This window comes from Bubalus bubalis, chromosome 18 (genome assembly GCF_019923935.1).
Source record: "Bubalus bubalis isolate 160015118507 breed Murrah chromosome 18, NDDB_SH_1, whole genome shotgun sequence".
Taxonomy (NCBI): Eukaryota; Metazoa; Chordata; class Mammalia; order Artiodactyla; family Bovidae; genus Bubalus; species Bubalus bubalis.
The window spans coordinates 16,606,910-16,625,171 of record NC_059174.1 but is presented as its reverse complement, the minus strand read 5'-3'; the positions used below and the strand labels follow the sequence as shown (position 1 = coordinate 16,625,171).

General features: G+C 43.3%; 1 protein-coding gene across 8 annotated transcripts in view; it reads left to right on the top strand.

The window, feature by feature from the left end:
• N4BP1 (NEDD4 binding protein 1) overlaps positions 1-18,262 on the top strand; it is a 63,533-nt gene that overhangs the window by 39,833 nt on the left and 5,438 nt on the right. For 4 of the 8 annotated variants that reach the window (XM_025268610.3, XM_025268609.3, XM_025268611.3 and 1 more), the window contains 4 exons: positions 4,821-4,951; positions 6,508-6,604; positions 8,936-9,043; positions 10,963-11,070. In XM_025268610.3, coding sequence (XP_025124395.1) covers positions 4,821-4,951; positions 6,508-6,604; positions 8,936-9,043; positions 10,963-11,070 — 444 coding nt within the window. The other 4 variants (XM_025268613.3, XM_006043883.4, XM_044931219.2 and 1 more) reach the window with 3 other exon arrangements.

The window sequence follows — 18,262 nt, the reverse complement described above, 5'->3', positions numbered from 1 at the left end:
TCAGATATCTCATTTCCATCTATAAATATTTTAATATTTTAGTATCTATTTTTTAAATATAAAGATTCTCGATTTTTATTTTTTGAATGGTGCTGTTCTTTGCTTTCAAAAATAAGAAAAGAAAATGCCAGCACTTCACATGTAAAAGTGAATATAGGCAGTAAAAATATGTAATCTGGTTGTCTTCATTTCCAAATAATGCTGTTTATTGTCATTTCACTTTGTTTTTTGGCAGTTCTTTTGGGGGAAACCCAGCAAATGGCCCACAACTGTATGGCATTATCTAAGTAAAAATGTAAAGTACAATTTCAGTTACTCACAGCCCAAGCCCTACAGCAGTTCCTCATTGTTACAATTTCTTGAGCCTAATGATGATATAAAATTTAGGTCACGATTATGAGTAATAGTAATCCTTTTTCATTGTTCTGTATGTGGAGAGATTTCCCAAATTGGTGTTCAAAGACTAAGAAATGCAAATTAAGATAGAATGAACGGTGATAATGATACTTTTAAAAAGCCTTTTTGTAGTAACTAGTGTACTTCTCAGAGGAGCTACTGTTGAAATCTATAGTCACACTGGCTGTACAGAACAGGATGTTTTTGCATATCTGGTCCCTCCTACTTTGCCCATAATGCTCCCAAGCCATTGTGACACCCCAAAACACTGTTACATAATTCCTAACCTCGTTCAGTACAGTGCCATTTCTTTTGAAAACCACTGAATTAGTGCACTAAGGGAAACCATAGGCTGATTGAGAGGATTTTAATTTTCTTTGAATTTATAGACATCTCAATTAAAAGCAACTCTTTTACAAAGGATATATTATCCTAGGCAGACAGACTTATACTTAATTTGATGGAGATCTCAAAATGTCAGTAATTAAAATTGACTCTTATTCTGGGAAGAAACTGTTTAATGGGTACAGGGGGTTTTTTTTGGAGTGATGGAAATGTTTTGGAACAAAATACAAATGGTGGTCACACAACATTGTGAATATACTAAATTCACTTTAAAATGATTATTTTACATTGTGTGAATTTCACCTCAATTTTTTTGAGTCAGAAAAAAAATTATCATTCTAAATCAGCTGCTTCAGTTTAAATGGGAATTACAGACTATAAATTCCATAAAAGTGATTCATGTGTATTCGGCTCACTGAACTATCCCCAAGGTCCATGGTGCCTGGCACATAGTAACCACTCGGTGACAATGTGTTGAATGAATGAATGAATTAAAGACTTAATGAAGATTGGGATTGTTTAAATGACTTTTCACCACCTATTTATAGCTTGGTCTTCCAGTTGCTGTAGTAAATCAATTTGGATTACATTTCAACAAATATTTGGAATCTTAAAACTGAAACACTTGTTATATATCAGGTACTGACTTTATCTTTTAAACATAACCTTTACACCAGTTTTGTGAGGTAAAAATTATCTGTAATATACATAACATGAAATGGCTTGAAAATCTTGTCCAAGATTATGCAGCTACAAAATTTTGACCCATGATACAGTTCTCCAGAGCCATCGTACACCCCACCTCTTCCCACAGAAGTTGAGATTAAATTTTTAGACCTTAGAGCCATTGGATACATTACTCCTGAGTTGCTTAAGCACTGCTGAGTAAACCTCACTAGCTTGACCCAGCTAGTTGGGGAAGTAGTTAAAAAGGAAACTTGAGTATTTGAGCAATAGGTTTGAACCCTTCCTTAAAGCCACTCAAGCCCACTCATCCCTGGGTTTCTGCAAAGCCTCATTTATTTGCCAGGCCAGTGTGATGTCTGCAGTTTCTAACACACCGTGAGAAATTCCGAAATACCCTATTTAATGCTGCTGATTATGCATATCTCTACTTGGTTTTTCCCCTTTGTCACCGTGAATGAGTCAAACGATGAGTAAATGGAAATTGTATGTGGTGTATGGCTAGACATCACCGCAGTGGCCAGATAACATTTCGTCTCTGTCAGTCTGAAACTTCAGCAAAGAGCACCTGACTTATCTGAATAGATCATTTTCCATGTAGATGAGGTTTGTCCGTTCACTTGCCTATATATTGTAACCATTTTTTCATGGTAGTCTTGTATATCAGGGTTCCATGGCTCTTGTTATTAAATGGAGGCTACAGAAAAGAATTCCTCTTTCCTGGGTATCTCAGAAAGGGTTTTTCTCTGTTTCCCCACACTGCCCTGCCTGCTTCTGTGATGGCCCTGCATTTTAATCTGTTTTATCAGGTATTTATCACCCATCTCCTCTCTGCTTTGAATCCTCTTCTTTCTAGTTGTCTGCTATAATACAGAAGAGGAAAACAACACAATGGTGTAATTTGTCTCCAAGTATATGGAAACAGAAGTTTAAATCTCCCTTGAGAGCCTGCACATCTGGCTTCTCAGGCTTAATATCTGTTAATTCTCTATTTGCATCTGGGAGCCCCAGAGCTTTGGCCTTCACCTGGGTAGAGAGGTATTATTATATGTGTACCCTTTGTCTCTGAGTCAAAAAAGACATTTGGTCTGTGTTTACCTGTCAGCAAGTTGCTTTTCTGTGATTACAGAGAGGCTAGGAGACAGCGCATTTTTTGCTTGATTATGATATGAAAATAAAAGTGGGACCTTATTATTTTAAATCCAATAATTTGGCTCTACTTGATTTTATTTCTGTTGCTTTGTCTTCTGAATTAGTCCATATGTTCTTTACCAGAAGTTTGAACTGCTATTTATTCCTGAATCAGCTCTAGAAATTTTTCAGGGTATTAAAAATGTTTTGCTCTTATCACTGAGGATAGCTAACCCTTTGAATTGTTGTTATTGTTTTTTTCATTTATTTTTGTATCTGTGCTGATAGGCTTTGCTGCGCAGGCTTTTCTCTAGTTGTGGACAGCAGGGCTACTCTCTAGTTGCAGTGTGCAGGCTTCTCGTGGTAGCTTTTCTTGTTGCGTAGAGCACAGGCTCTCGAGCACACAGGCTTCAACAGTTTTGGCACATGGGCTCAGTAGTTGTGGCTTCCAGGCTCTAGAGCACAGGGTCAAGAGCCTAGTTGCCCCTAGGCTTGTGGGGTCTTCCCAGACCAGTGATCAAACCCGTGTCTTCTGTGTCGGCAGGTGGATTCTTTACCACTTAGCCACCAGGGAAGCCCCTGGAATTTTGTTTTCGTGCTGTTTCTAGAAATTCCACTTTCCCTCTCTAAGCTTGGGAGGAGTTCCAGGGCAGTAGAATTTTATCTACTGTCATTTCCCTCCTTTTCCTTGAAAAGCTTTAGTCGCTTGATCGTGTCTAACTCGTCGTGACTCTGTGGATTGTAGCCCACCAGACTCCTCTGTCCATGAAATTCTCCACGCAAGAATACTGGAGTGGTAGCTATCCCTTCTCCAGGGATCTTCCTGTCCCAGGGATTAAACCCAGGTCTCTTGCATTGCAGGTAGGTTCTTTACCATCTGAACCACCAGGACCCAAAGGAATGGACTGAGACTTTATTTCCACTTAGTTTCTGCTGTTGCTGTCGACAGAAACATTTAAGGAAAAGAGGAAAAAGAGTTCTTATACATTTGTGTCTGATGAATTAGCTAAGAAGGCACTTAATAAGCTTTTTTAGTGCATGTCTCTCAAGACTAAGACCCTCTGTACAAAAACTACCCGCCTTAAGCCTATTTTCCAGTAACAAATGTCATATTGCTACATTCCTGCCATATTTAAATGCTTTTAGATAAACAAGCCACTGTTAAGTTATTTCATCAAGAATGGGTTTGTTTACTTGTGTACATTTCCTGGAGTGGAGCTGATGCCTGTGGAGTCTGATTTATGATTGACTGAGAAGAGTGGGTTTTAGCCTCTAAAAGGAGGCATTTCTGAGCCACTCTTCTGGATGTTAGATGCTTGTTACAGGTCCACCCCATTCTTGCTCCATGAAAACGTAGAGTTAGCTGGGGACAGTACCACTGGGGATAGTTGAAAGGGTTAAAACCTCTGCTTTTCCTTAACTGCTGGAGAATAATTTTAAAATATTTTTCTTCATTTCTTTTGAAATTGGTTTTGGGGTGGGGAAACAGTTTTTAATCCTCTGTACCATGAGTTAAAAAGTAAGGGCCCGATCTGGCCACCATGTTCTGGTAAACATGGAACGTAGCTCCAGCCCCTCTCTTAGAGTTGGCAGTTCTGTGGTGCAGCAGTGTCTGGCGCTCACTCATGTTCAGTACTGTCCCTTGTTTAATTACTTTCCCCTTGCTGTCTGCTTCCGTCACAAGAATCATGTGCCATGGCCCCCAGGTAGTTCCATGTGAGTCTTGCCATCAGCTTGTTTCCTGGAAGCTGTAAACTGAGTTGGTTTCCCAGTTGTCCAGAGAGGGGATGCAGCCCTCCTGGATGGAGGCAGATGTATTTGAAACCCCTGGAAGCTGTGGTGGTGAGAACATGTCATGGGATCGTTCTGATCATAGCTGCTTCTGCTATGGCCACAAATTCCTTCTAACATTCATCAAAGATTCTTGGAGGCCAGTAAACTAGGACTCTCTAGAATGGGCTCTTCATCTAAAACCAAACATAAAAGGTGTAGTAAACAAGTATAGCCCCGAAGCTCAAACTGCCCTCTACCACAGAAGCACACTCAAATCAACTGAATAAAATAAAACCGAAATCATAAAGCTATTGAGTCACATCTCCTGTCGTGGTTTCTCTTGGCTTTGCAAAGCAGCAAACTATTAAAGGAAATATTGTCCTAATTGTTTTTGTTGTTTGTGGATTTTACTTTTTCACTTTATCCTGGTAAAACTTAACATGCTTTAAACATGCTTTCAACTGAAATAAATTTTACTTATTTTCATATAGCCATGGTCTGAAAAAGTTCTTTTCTTGTCGTGGAATTGCAATTGCGGTTGAATATTTTTGGAAGCTCGGCAACAGAAACATCACTGTATTTGTTCCACAGTGGAGAACAAGGCGGGATCCTAATGTCACAGGTGAGACAAACTGATTTTTCCAGGTTACTAATAATTAGGTAATCAGTTGGCTCTTAATTGCAACACACACTACTTAGAATAGTGCCATGTGCCATAGGCAGCAGCTTTAAAAACAAAACTAAATTTGTTGCATTCAGTTTAAAAAAAAAATCAGTTGAAGAGAGTTTTAGAGCATAAGACATACTTGGGGGAGGGATGGAAAGTTTAATAGATGTTTATATAAAAAGTTATGTTAGTCTTCATTATATATCACAAAAATTTTCTTTGACTTTCTAAAAAGTTGATTAAATATGTCTTTCTACGAGGCTAGGTTTCTTCCTCTTTAAATAGTATTTTTGAAAATGATCATTTGATAAATTTGGAACCCTCCCATAGGATGTCTTTTTAACAGTTTGTTTAATAGCTTAATATAAGTCATTTATGTTCACTGTGTGGTACTGCATGGCTGACCTGCAGGCCACACATGAAAGATTTGAACTTATTGTGGATCCTGAAATATCCAGAGAAAGTTAAGGTTTTTCTTTTCTTGGGTCTTAATAGGAAGATTGGTGAAAGGGTTGTGCCAAGCAGCTTGATGCATCAGACTACCTGGAAATAAAGGTAGACTGGGAGGAGGAAGGGTGAGAACAGGACTCACCCAGCACATTCAGCAGGAAGTAATAAAACTTAGTCGCTGTTGAGGTAGAAATGGTAAAAGTACACTTCCCAGGTATCCCAACTTCCCTCCTCAGGGGAAGTGTATTTGTCCTAGCAGAGGGTCCTTGAGAATGAGGCAGAACTACTCATTTCAGTCGTTTTGCAGTAGGATCCCTGAAAGAGTCTTGTAAGCCTTATGTGCTTGCATTTGTAGAGCCATAAAGCACTGTGTTAGAACATTTCAGCCTAAGTCAGTGGTGAGTACCATTGTAGGGAATGCAGTAGTGGGAATCTCAGACCCTGAGCCTGTAGCTGCTATTTTGCCTATTACTCGTTTGTGGTTTTGGCCCTCTTTTATTCTCTGTCATGACCCACTCCCATGAAAATCAGTAAATATTTGTACCAATAACAGAAGAGATTAGATAGGGTAGCAATCAGAGGGAGATTTGACAGACTTTTGGAATAGGGACCAAGCAGACCTTTCTTGGGATCAGGACAGAACAGTCTGTCTGCCTCTCTGGCATCCCTCTTCTATTCCAACCCCTGCCCTCTCTCAGGGACTTGGGCCCTCACTCTCTTTGTCCTCTGTTGCTTGTAATGTAGCTGAGAAAAAGTTCTTAATAGTAAGATCCTTTATGTATAGGTTTATGGTTTATTCTTCTTACAAAGCAAATAAGTTGAACATTTTTAAGTTTAAAAAATAGCTAAAGTCAATTTTTACATTACATTTGTTTTGGAATATGTCTTCCTTGATTTTTCCCCCCTTCCCAGTAAGTTCATAAAATGCAATCTTTGTGAGTCAATAGAAAAAAAGTTACCCACAAGTCTCCAAGTGAAACATTTGGGGATGCTTTCATTTATTCAAACATCTGGGTAGATAGCCTTTTTCTGAATGTGTATTCAACTTATTCCATAAACAGAACAGCACTTCTTAACCCAGCTCCAGGAGCTTGGAATATTATCTTTAACTCCTGCACGGATGGTCTTTGGAGAAAGAATTGCTTCTCATGATGACAGGTATGAAAGGCTGTTTTCCTTTTTAAAGTGGGTGTGGGGTGGTGAGGAGCCAGCCACCTGCTCCACCAGACAGTTCATCAGGCACCTGAATCCACATCTTAAAAGGACATGCTTGACCCGAGTTTGAGAATTTTAACATTCATAGTCTTTAAGGTTATACTAATACACTCAGGGACATTACCAAAGAAGCTATTGAGTTAAAAAACTTTTTTAATAAAACATGGCTGAGAATCTGTAAGTAAAAAGCCCATATTGAGTTGTAGTCTTTTTAAATACTTCCTAGAAGTAATGTTTGTCTTGTCTTAGTGCGGCAGCCTCAAGAGTGCTTTTCACACTTCCTCTGTCTCCTCCTGGTTATATCTGGCTGGTGACTTAGTCTGTCATTGTGATGCCTGAGCCCTCAGTATTTCTTCCATATAATAGAAGATGGTCTCAGCTGCCCCTCATGTTAAAGGAATAAGCTGCGTTTCTTAGGTTGGTACATTGCTCAGATAGCAGGTGCTGAGACGAGTGTCTGGGAACTGAAGTGCTGGCCTCCTGCTCTTTGCTCTCCTGCCCTCACCCTCTTTCACTCTGACCTCCAGCACTTACAGCTTCCTGGTGCTTTTGCCTCATTGTTCTACCACAGCGCTGCCTCACGTTGAAGACAGTGCTTAGCTTGTAACCCAAGGTAGTGAATGATGGTCAGATGGGTGAGAGATGAAAAGAGGAGCTTGGCAGGGGAAGAGAACTTGGAGTGAACAGACATTCAGCAAAAGGTCTAAAGGGCCTCCTCACTGACAACCCCTTGCCCTTCACCAGGCTGGTATGAGAGAGCAGATCTGGGGAGAATCCGAGATGGCATGAAAGAGTGCAGGAGGAGGCACCTGGGGGTAGGGGCATAGGTGAGAAAGTATTGGGAGATTGGGGTGGAGGGACTACCCTTGCTCCAGAGATTCTGGGCAGGGACCCTGGAGAGCTCACGTGAAAAGGCAGGTTGGACTGCCAGGCTCACGAAGTGCCTTCAGATGCTTTTAACGCAGCAGCTTCCTTCTCACACCTACAGAATTTGAATGCATACACAAGTATGTCAGCTAGGTTTTCACTTAATTTATATGGCTCTCTGGGTTTTTAGCGGATGTGAACATGTGTCCTGATTCACAGTACACACCCAGAAGCTTTACTGCCTATTTTCGTTAATACTTGTGGACAAACATTACTGCTCACTGTTCATGCCAATTAGAAATAATTTAAGATACTCATGCTAAATCATATTTACTTATCAAGGTTTCGTAAGATTTCTGAAACTAATGAGGCTTGTTTTTTGATCTCCTTTTAAGTACCCCCTACTGATAATAAAAGCAGTTGTTTTGCACCTTTAATTCAGTGATTTCACTTATTTTATTGTTTCATTATCTGCGTTGCCTCAGACAAATGTGGTCATCCTGACTAGGGGATGAAACTCATATTGTCCTCACAAATCTCTCATTGAGAGGGTTTGAACATGAATAATCTTGAATAATGAAATAGAATTCTCTGTAATGTTTACTTGTTACACTTTTTGATCACCATATGAAAGTGAAAAGTGAAAGTGAAGTCACTCAGTCGTGTCTGACTCTTTATGACCCTGTGGACTGTAGCCCACCAAGCTCCTCCGTCCATGGGCTTTTCCAGGCAGGAATACTGGAATGGGTTGCCATTTCCTTCTCCAGGGGATCTTCCCAACCCAGGGATTGAACCCAGGTCTCCCGCATTGCAGGCAGACGCTTTAACCTCTGAGCCACCAGGGAAGCCCGTATGATCGCCATATATCTTCTCATAATTTTCATTTGCATGGATCTATAACTTGGACTAAACCTAATGGCAGTTCTGGACATCTCTTCTTAAGTCAGGGCAGAAAATGTGCATTTAGGCTAAAAAAAAAAAAATGCAAGGCTGACTGTGGCAAGGCTAATCTTAGAACCAAAGTACCGTAGCTTAGCAACTGAAAACTGAATAGTGATTTCACAGGCATCAATTCTGTCACTCCTTCTCTAGTCCTCATGCATTATCATATTACCACTCTATTGATAATACAACTTGTCTAGAAAAATGTATAAATTATGCTTAAGATTATTTTTTAAAAAGATTTTATGAAAACCAGGCCTTCATTTATAATCATTCTAGTTATTTCAGGTGTTCAGTATTTCAGGTTGATGTTCACTTGACAGGGGCTTAACTTTTCTGCATCCCAGCCTTGGTTAAATTCTTTGATTTCCTTGTGGAGAGGAAATCCTTTTGTTTTTTATAGTAAAGCTACTCTGAACCAGGGATGCCTGCTTGCCTGTTTTAACCACTCTTATATTACCATAGGTTTCTACTACACTTAGCGGACAAAACTGGTGGCATAATTGTAACAAATGATAACTTCAGAGAGTTTGTGACCGAGTCAGTCTCCTGGAGAGAAATAATTACAAAAAGGTAATACTTTTTTCTTTGTCTTTGGTCAGAGATGCTTTTTGTTGTTTACTGTTTGTTTTTTGTCCACTTTGGAAGCAGTTCAGGAGACCAAAGGTATCATACGACTGTGCTTCCAATCCACAGGGTAGCTGGCCCCCGTCAGGAAGCGGGAGGACCGGGCACAGAGCAGCACCAGCAAGTGATGTGTGAACGTGCTCTGGTGCCCACAGGTGTCTTCTGTAGACCAGTGTCCCCTGGCAAGAGGCGTATCTTTGTGGCCCAGTTAACTCTGTTAACTGTGTGATGGAGCAGAAATGACTACCTAGCTTGACCGTGGCCTGATGCCGAGGGACACTTGAGCAAGTCATTGGGCCTCCCCCAGGCTTTACTCAACAGTGAAATATGAAGGCTAAGTTTGATAACAGCTGTGATTTCAGCAAGAGGATAGTACCAAAATCAGTATGCGGACTGGGTTTTCACTTTGGGGAAAGGAAAGAATATTTCTAGTTTTTAATATCTGATACTTTTCTTGAGCATTTTACCATCAAAGTTTAGTCATCTGAATTGAAAGCACATTGAATATCCAAAATAACAAAGTTTTCTGTTTGTGATGACACCCTGAGTGTGTTCAGCTACATTAAGATCAGTGAGCACAGGCTTCCAGGACTTTCTGTAAACAAGCATCATCTGACAAGTACTTACCAAAAACCAGTAGTCTTATGGTAGTGCCAGGGATGAGTCATAAATGCCGGAAATCTAAAAAACATACCTTGAGATTGTGTATAACTGGTATATAACCAGTGTAACTACATACTTACCTGTCTAGGGGGTTTCATGGTTGCCTCTTGTCTGATATTTATGTTTTTTGATTAGAGGGTTTTAGAATATGATACCCAGGTGAAAGTTAGTTACTATATGCATTTGACCCATATGCTGTTAAGAAACTTTGGTGATAGCTGAAGTGAGAATTGGTCTTTGACCTTCTGGGCACAGTTAACAAGCCATTAATCTTCTAGCACATGTTTCTGTTGGATTTGTGCCCTGAGCTCACTGTCAGTATTTATCAGACACTCATCTGTGTGCATAGAAGGTTTAAGTGCAGTGAAGACTCCCTCACACACCAGCCTTCAGAAGTCATAAAGCAAGACAGAAACCAGGATCCAGGCAGCAAATCAGACATTTGGACTTTTTTTAAAACATTTTTCTAGACTTGATAAATCATATTCAACTGACCTTCAGTATTTCTTCATACACTAATTCCCTTTTTTAAAAGGACATCAGTAGGTTTGCTTATGAGCTCACTTATTGAAAAATTAAACCTTTGTTGAGCACCCATTGTATCCTAAGGTGACAGTCTTTCCATCTTGTTTTTCAAAGTTATATTGAACATTATATTAGGAAAAGAAGCTGCTTCCCAAGCCCAGATAAAAATCTGAAAGTCTTGATAAGAAATATGAGAGCCAGTAGGTAAAAGTTTCTTACTCTGTTGTATTTGTATCCAAAAGAGAAAGTGGTTTCACTGGGGTGTGTTGGTTTTCTTTGCTTTAGTGGTTAAGTGAGAGTCTCTCAGTCACGTCCAGCTCTCTGTGACCCCATGCGCTATACATATACAGTCCACGGGATTCTCCAGGCCAGAACACTGGAGTGGGTAGCCTTTCCCTTCTCCAGGGGATCTTCCCAGCCCAGGGATCAAACCCAGGTCTCCCACATTGCAGGCAGATGCTTCACTAGCTGAGCCACAAGGGAAGCCCAAGAATACTGGCAGAAGGAAATACTGATAGAAGAATACCCCAAGAAGGGATGGGTAGCCTATCCCTTCTCCAGGGGATCTTCCCAACTCAGGAATTGAACCGGGCTCTCTTGCATTGCAGATGGATTCGGTTAAGCAGTCTTTTAATTTACTTTTTTCTCCCACACTGTAATTATTCTCCCTGTTGTAGATTGCTCCAGTATACCTTTGTGGGGGACATATTTATGGTTCCTGATGACCCTCTGGGAAGAAGTGGACCTCGATTAGAAGAATTTCTTCGGAAGGAAGTCTTCCTTAGGTATATATTTCCTTTTCCAGATTGTCTTGTGTTTACAAATTTGTTTGTTGTTTTGTGCTTCAAGTGCAAGTGCACTCTCTCCCTGAATATTATAAATGGTCTTTTATTTTAAAAACTAGCCTTAAATTTAGTGCTGGTGAAATATTGGTGGAATGTCTCCCAGAGACCAAATCTTCATTTGTGGTCCATTTGGTTTTAATCCCAGAAGAGAGGATGGAGAGCCAGACTTTCTGTAGGCCAAAGAAGACAGAGCAGATTTTGCTAGGGGTCACTTACTAGTGAATGCTAATTAGGTTCTATGTGTGTGTGAGAGTATCTTTTTAAATTCATTTTGCCAAGTCATTTACTTTGAATATTTTATGCTTATATGAATTTATTTACTATTCAGGAATCACTACCTGGGAAACTGTTACTATCTACCTCACTGAGTAGAGAAGCAAGTATTCTATATTTGTCTGAAATTAATTTGATAGCTTAGGTTTTCTTTCTTGTAGATTGGGGTTTCTTTGTTTGTGTGTGTTTAAAGACGTGTTTCCATTTTCAGAATTCTCAAGAATGGACATTGTCCATTCTTAAGTGGACAGATCATATTCCCCAGTGATAGGCCTTTTCTCTTTTTAAAAAGTGAAATAAGCTACATTTCTGTGTATTTCTCAGCTGAAAGGGGTGTAAGCTGAAAGAAGTGAGAGACAGCTCCCCCAGCGTTTCAAGACAGTGAGACTTTAGAGCTGATCCTCTCCGTTTATGACAGGGCCTTTGGGGGATTCTGGGTTTGGATTGGAAAGGGCAGGTGGCTCACACAGAAGTGTCTTCAGCACACGAGACTGGCATGACTTCCACTCCCAGGTCTTGTGAATCATTTCTCTTTTGAGCCTTTGTGTTTTATTACACACTCCGTTCCCAAAGGTCCTGCTTCTCTACCTACCTCCACCAAGAGAATGGTAGCCATTTTAAACACCTGCTGAATGGCCATACATCTTATTTTTTCTTCCAAAGTCTTAACTTGGAAATTCTCTGCTAGGCTTTAAGACCTCAGGCCTGTGTGCAAGCATCAGGGTCCATGGGTCAAACTTAATGGAGAGTTCTGTCTCCTTCTCCAGCCTCAGCAGCCTGGCAGCAGGGTCAGTCTTGCCTACTCACATAAGACCCATTGAATACAAAGTTAGTCATTGCACCCCCTGCCGCAACCCCCCCTCCCCCAACAGAGGGACTGAGCTTTTGAAGTTGGGAAAAGTGTTCAGCAGCCCCATTTCTCTACTGCAAGCAGAATCAGGTGGGGGTCTTTTTAATGGTAGAGATGCCCTAGACACACTCATGTGCATTCAAGTTGTGGACACCAACATCTCACTCAGACTTGAGGGGCTGGGGAGGCAGCCTCTCTGCCCAAAGATCCCCATCAGCCTGGCCCCACAGAGAATCTGAATCTGCAAGAGAGTATGGTCCTGCGTCCAGATCTTTTGAAAGCTTCCTGGTACACCCTGGTTCAGAGCCAAGCAGCTGGATGGGGTCAGTCCTCACAGCAGCAGGCCAGGAAGTGGAGTGGCTCATAAAGAGCCAGCATTCCCTGTCACGACTGGGCTGGAATTGGTGTTAGCGGCATCCCCACGGGCCTGTCTGTGGGTGGTTGCCCTCCCTGCCATGGCTGCCGTCTTCTCTTGCCTTCAGAGGCCAGGGAGTAGCTCCTTGAGTTTTGGAGTCAGAAGCAGATATTTTTAGACAGATTTCTTGTTTGTCTCCTAACCTAGCTCACCAGGGCTTGCTTCCATTCACAGAGATATGCAGCCCCTACTCAACGCCCTGCCAAATGTGGGCATGTTTGACCCCAGCTTCAGAGTCCCTGGCGCCCAGGCAGCCAGCACCAGCCACCAGCCTCCGACCCGGATTCAGGGCACCCCACCCAGCCACTGGCTTCCTCAGCAACCCCGCTTCCCACTTTTGCCCAACCTTTCCAACATCCAGCAGAATCTGCCCATGCCAGCACAGAGATCTCCTGCAGAAACCAACGAGCTGAGGGAAGCCCTTCTGAAGATCTTCCCTGACTCGGAGCAAAAACTGAAAATCGACCAGATCTTGGCAGCTCATCCATACATGAAAGACCTGAACGCGCTCTCCGCCATGGTATTGGACTAAAGGCTGTTGGGAACTGGGGCTCTGGGCTGAAGACACACACTCAAGCTAGTATCTGCATGTGCCAGCAGGAAGTGACATAATGTGAAAAAACCAATTTCCCAGTGGAAATGCTGTTGTAGTGTATAGGAGAAAAAAAAAACACAGATGTTTTGTGTATAAAAAAAATCTGGGTTTTCAAAACCAGCTTTTTTATATATATACATTATGCTGCTATTACGGATTTAACATTTTCTGTAAAAGGAAAGTCTACATTTTCTGCCTGTTCAGAACTGTTTAATAGCAGTTACTCTTGAGTGCACTTACATTTTTATGTTTTTTAAACTATTTTCCTTAATGCTGAAAATATTGACAAATGAATATGATTAGCCTTTCTTAAAAAAAAAAAAAGTTGCTTTCTTAGGGAAAGCAAGAACTCTTTAAAGTATATTTTCTTGAGATGACTATGTCACGTCCACTGACATGAAGTGTGCTCACCCTCCTGGCCTCCTCTACCCTCACCCCTGGAATTAGAGTCTGTAGGAGTTAATTTTGCTCCTCTGGGGTCTTTCATTGGAGCCATTTGTGAGAGTGGACAAGTGACGCCACTAGATGGCACCTTGTGCCTAGCCATTGTTAATGACCAGGGCAGAGTTAGACGCACGGAGTATCCAGCTGGGAGAAACTTGAGAGCCCACGTAGTCCAGCCCTTCCTCCCTTCCCACCTGGCAGAAGAGGGAACTGAGGCTCCAAGTGCCCTCTGTCTGGACGCGCCCAAGTCCACAGCTGTGAACTGGATCCCTCGTGCATGGCTGGGACACGCACCACTCAGTCCCTGACTGACTCTAGAAGTCACATCTTAGCTTCTGAAGATGCTAGTGGGATGTGAGGAAGTTTAGTGAAGAGCATCATTATTACAGTCGTTTGGTGTCCACAACCTTGGGAGATGCCCCATGTGAAGTTTGTGCAGCTTTGCCAAAAAACTGGTTTTCTATTCTCAAGAATGACCCAAGCCAATAAATAGCATTAGTAGCTTCTGTGGGGGCCCAGAGCCCTGTATTTATTTTTCCTGTGTTAATCTCTTTAGTGTTCTCCTAAGCTGCCCTTCCTATGGGTCTGTCTCAGAATTGATATCTTAGTATTGTGTTTTCAGTGTTGCCTAAATTCTGTGTCAGTGAAAATTCTTTTTCTGGATAATTAACTGTTAACATCTTTCTTGTTCTCTGGACCTTCAAAGGGCTTTGTATTTTATATTTGCTCTTTCCCCAGGCTGCTCACGATCAGTTTCACATCTGCCTTGTAGATCACATCTCTTGTGGCCCCCAGAAACAATTCCAGAGGACTCAGTGCAGATTTGTTCTTCATGGTGAAGGGACTTAGTTGGCCATGAGCAGACCTGGCTGGCTCCCCCCCAGTGCTCCCTCTAGGCACATATGATCCTGCATCCCTCCAGGGGTGAGTCCAGAGTCCTCAGGTGGCCAAATTCGGACTTCAGTCACTTTTTCTCTTGGATGCCTTTAAGATGCATTCTGGTGTGGAGCTGGTTGTCAGCTGGGGGTAGGATACCCAAGTCATCCAGCTGTGCACGTGGAGGCCAGAAGGCAACTTCAATCACAGCCCCTGTGCCTCAGCTTCACAAATGATGGTTTTAAAAAACAACAGCAGAGGTGTGAGGGCTGGGTCCCTCTCACAGTGACTTTACCTTCCAGGTCAAGTGGCCTTGCCAATCCAGCACTGCTCCTGTTCAGAGAAGGACCTGAGGGGCATGCCTTGATTGCCAGGACTTACCCACTGGTCTTCCTGGGAGGGGGGCTGAGGCACCACTGATGCTAGGTAGAGCTGGCTAGGACTAGAGGTCAGGAGTTTTCTAGGCTCTAGAAGTGACCTGACCTTTGAATTACATAAGCCTCTGTGATCTTAGTATTGTCTCTGAGAGCTCCACCAGCCCCTTTCCTCTTTCTTGGGTGCAGGAAGGAAGAGTGCAGAAGGTAAGTGGGAGGAGTTTCAGAAAAGCATTACTTACTTACCTTGGTAAATTATAACATGAAACAGAATCCACAGTTCTTTCTGAAATCTATCAAGTATAGTTAAATTTAATATTTTAAAGCTCAATTCTCAAACCATTATTTTAAGAAGTCATGACTTGTTCTCAGACTCCTCTTAATACTAGGCTCAGTGTTGATACTCCCGGTCTACCTCCCCTGGTAGGTTTTTGGAACCACCTTGGGGACTGTCTGCAGCAGTGTTTCCTGTAACTCCTCCAGGTGACTCTGCATCCTGTATTCCATGGCATTCCTGTGAAGCAGGAGGCAGGGCAGAGGGTGCCACCCTCCTTCAGTAGACTCGGAGAAGTTGTCTGGAAAAGAATAAGTAGGCAGTGATGCTGAATGATCTCTGGGCCTACATTCTTCCCCACACCCTAGACTGCCACCTGGGAGCAGAAAGACTGGTTTGGTCTTTCTGTCGAGTAGCCAGTGTTTGAGACCCTACAGTCCAGTGGCTAGAAAAACAGTAAGAAGGCTCAGCCGTCCTGGATGAAGGGTCAGCATTGTTCTGGCAGGCTTAGCAGGGTGTGACTGTCACCAGGGACTCCACTGACCTGTTGTAGCTTTTGGTGTCAGTGAGAGGAGGGATAATCTTGCTTTATTGCTTAGGCTTATTGTGGCATTTGTGGAATATGATCCTCACATAGAATCCATGATGCTCTGAACCCCCACCCCCACTGAGTCTCATGCCCTTACCCCCACCATGGCAAATGGCACTGGGCCCCCTGGAGTTGGGCCTTGGCACCACTCCCAACTCAGGCCCAGCCTGCCTCCCACACATCTCTGAGACACAGCCTTCCTTAAGGAATTTCTCCCCACCTCTACCTCGCCAGCAACCCTTCTACGTCCCCACTTGTCCTCTTCCATCCTGTGTCCCTCAGCCCATCTCCTCTCATCTCCCAGCTATAGTTTGTTTGGTTAGTTACTCTGACTACTCCATTTCTTCGTTATCTACCTCTCATTATTCCCTACATATTTCACATCCTGAGATTAAAACAACCTGATTTCCCTAAGGATCTCTGTTCATTGCTACCTTCCTTCCCCTTCCCACTTTCCACTTCTGTGTCTGCAAACTTGGCCTCCACCCCATCACATGGGATGAATCAAGGGAAGTCATTGGAGACCAGTCAGTTTCCAAATTCAGAAACCTTTTCCCAATCCTGAATCTGCATGTCCACATTCAGTAACCATAGCATGACATTGTTGACCCTTCAGTTCAGTTCAGTTCAGTCGCTCAGTCCTGTCTGATTCTTTGCGACCCCATGAATCGCAGCACACCAGGCCTCCCTGTCCATCACCAACTCCCAGAGTTCATTCAAACTCATGTCCATCGAGTCAGTGATGCCTTCCAGCTATCTCATCCTCTGTCGTCCCCTACTCCTCCTGCCCCCAATCCCTCCTAGCATCAGGGTCTTTTCCAATGAGTCAACTCTTCGCATGAGGTGGCCAAAGTACTGGAGTATCAGCTTTAGCATCATTCCTTCCAAAGAACACCCAGGACTGATCTCCTTTAGAATGGACTGGTTGGATCTCCTTGCAGTCTAAGGGATTCTCAAGAGTCTTCTCCAACACCACAGTTCAAAAGCATCAATTCTTCGGTGCTCAGCTTTCTTCACAGTCCAACTCTCACATCCGTACATGACCACTGGAAAAACCATAGCCTTGACTAGACGGACCTTTGTTGGCAAAGTAATATCTCTGCTTTTGAATATGCTATCTAGGTTGGTCATAAGTTTCCTTCCAAGGAGTAGTTCAGTTCAGTCGCTCAGTCGTGTCCGACTCTTTGCATCTGTTGACCCTTACTTTCCCTATTTTCTGAGATTTCCCTCACTCCTAAACAGTCTTCATTCCTTTTCCTTCTTTTACCTAAAGGCCAGTTCAGCAGAAAGACCAGCTCAACAGGTGGTTTCCAAACTTCAGACCAGCTATGGGACGCATGATGGGGAGGGCAGTTCTTAATACAGATGACTGGGCACTACCCAGAAAGGTTTATTTAGTAGCTCTGGCGTAAAGCATGGAAATCTGCCATTTCAGCAAATTCCCTGGATGGTTCCCACACAGGTGGTCCATGGACCACATTTTGAGACGCGCTCACCCTTAGAGATCAGCACACTTCCTTGACTCGAACCGCCCCCTCTTTGCTGAAGTGACTCCCAGCTCCAGCCCTGCCCCTTATGAGTGCATATTTAGATCTACCTAGAAGCCCTGAGACATCCCCAGACCCACTGCCCCCCAGACCCTCTGCCTGCATCTGTTCTCTTGTCTTTTCCCACCCACTCTGCCACAAGGTCCCCACACCCACCGTTGTCCCTTTTTGGCCATTGCCCCCCCCCACCCCCCCCCGCATCTTGTGCTCATGGCCTCCCTGTGGGCATCAGCCTCTGACCTGTCAGCCCACCTCACAGCTTTCCTGCCTGTAACTACCCCCTTGAGACTGCACAGCTGCTAGATTTATCTTCTGAAGATACGCTTCTGCACACCCCTCTTCTTGCAGTGACCAGTGGCTCTCTTGACCAGAGTATCAAGTTTAGACCTTCCTGAGCTTAGTATCCTTGGCAGTCTACCTCCCAGTCGTACATGATGGCCCACTCTGTATAGCCCATCTGCCCACTCACTGCAGCCGCACAATTTCCTCAGTTACCTGTGGGCTCCCACTCCGAGTGAATCTCTTCTCTGCTAAAAATGCCCTTTCTCCCAGATGGCTTCCCCCTCAAAGGCCCGGCCCTGGGTCCTCTGTACCCTTGCCTAAAGCTTCTGAGCAGAAGCAGCCTCATGGTGTCTTGTGACCCCACAGCACTTGTCTTGCTTTCGGCACTTGCCGCTCTGGTTGGTGTCGCTGTGGCTGATTGTGTGCTCTGTCTTACCTCTCTTTCTAGACTGTGAGCTCCTCGTGGGCAGGGCTTTCTGTGTTCACTCTCTGTGTTTCCCACGGCACCTAGCGCAGTGCCTTGCACTTAATAGGTGCTCAATAAAGTCTGCTCAATTGAACTGGAGGATGGTGCCTTCTTGACAGCGGCATCTAGCAGCCAGGAAGGCCTTCA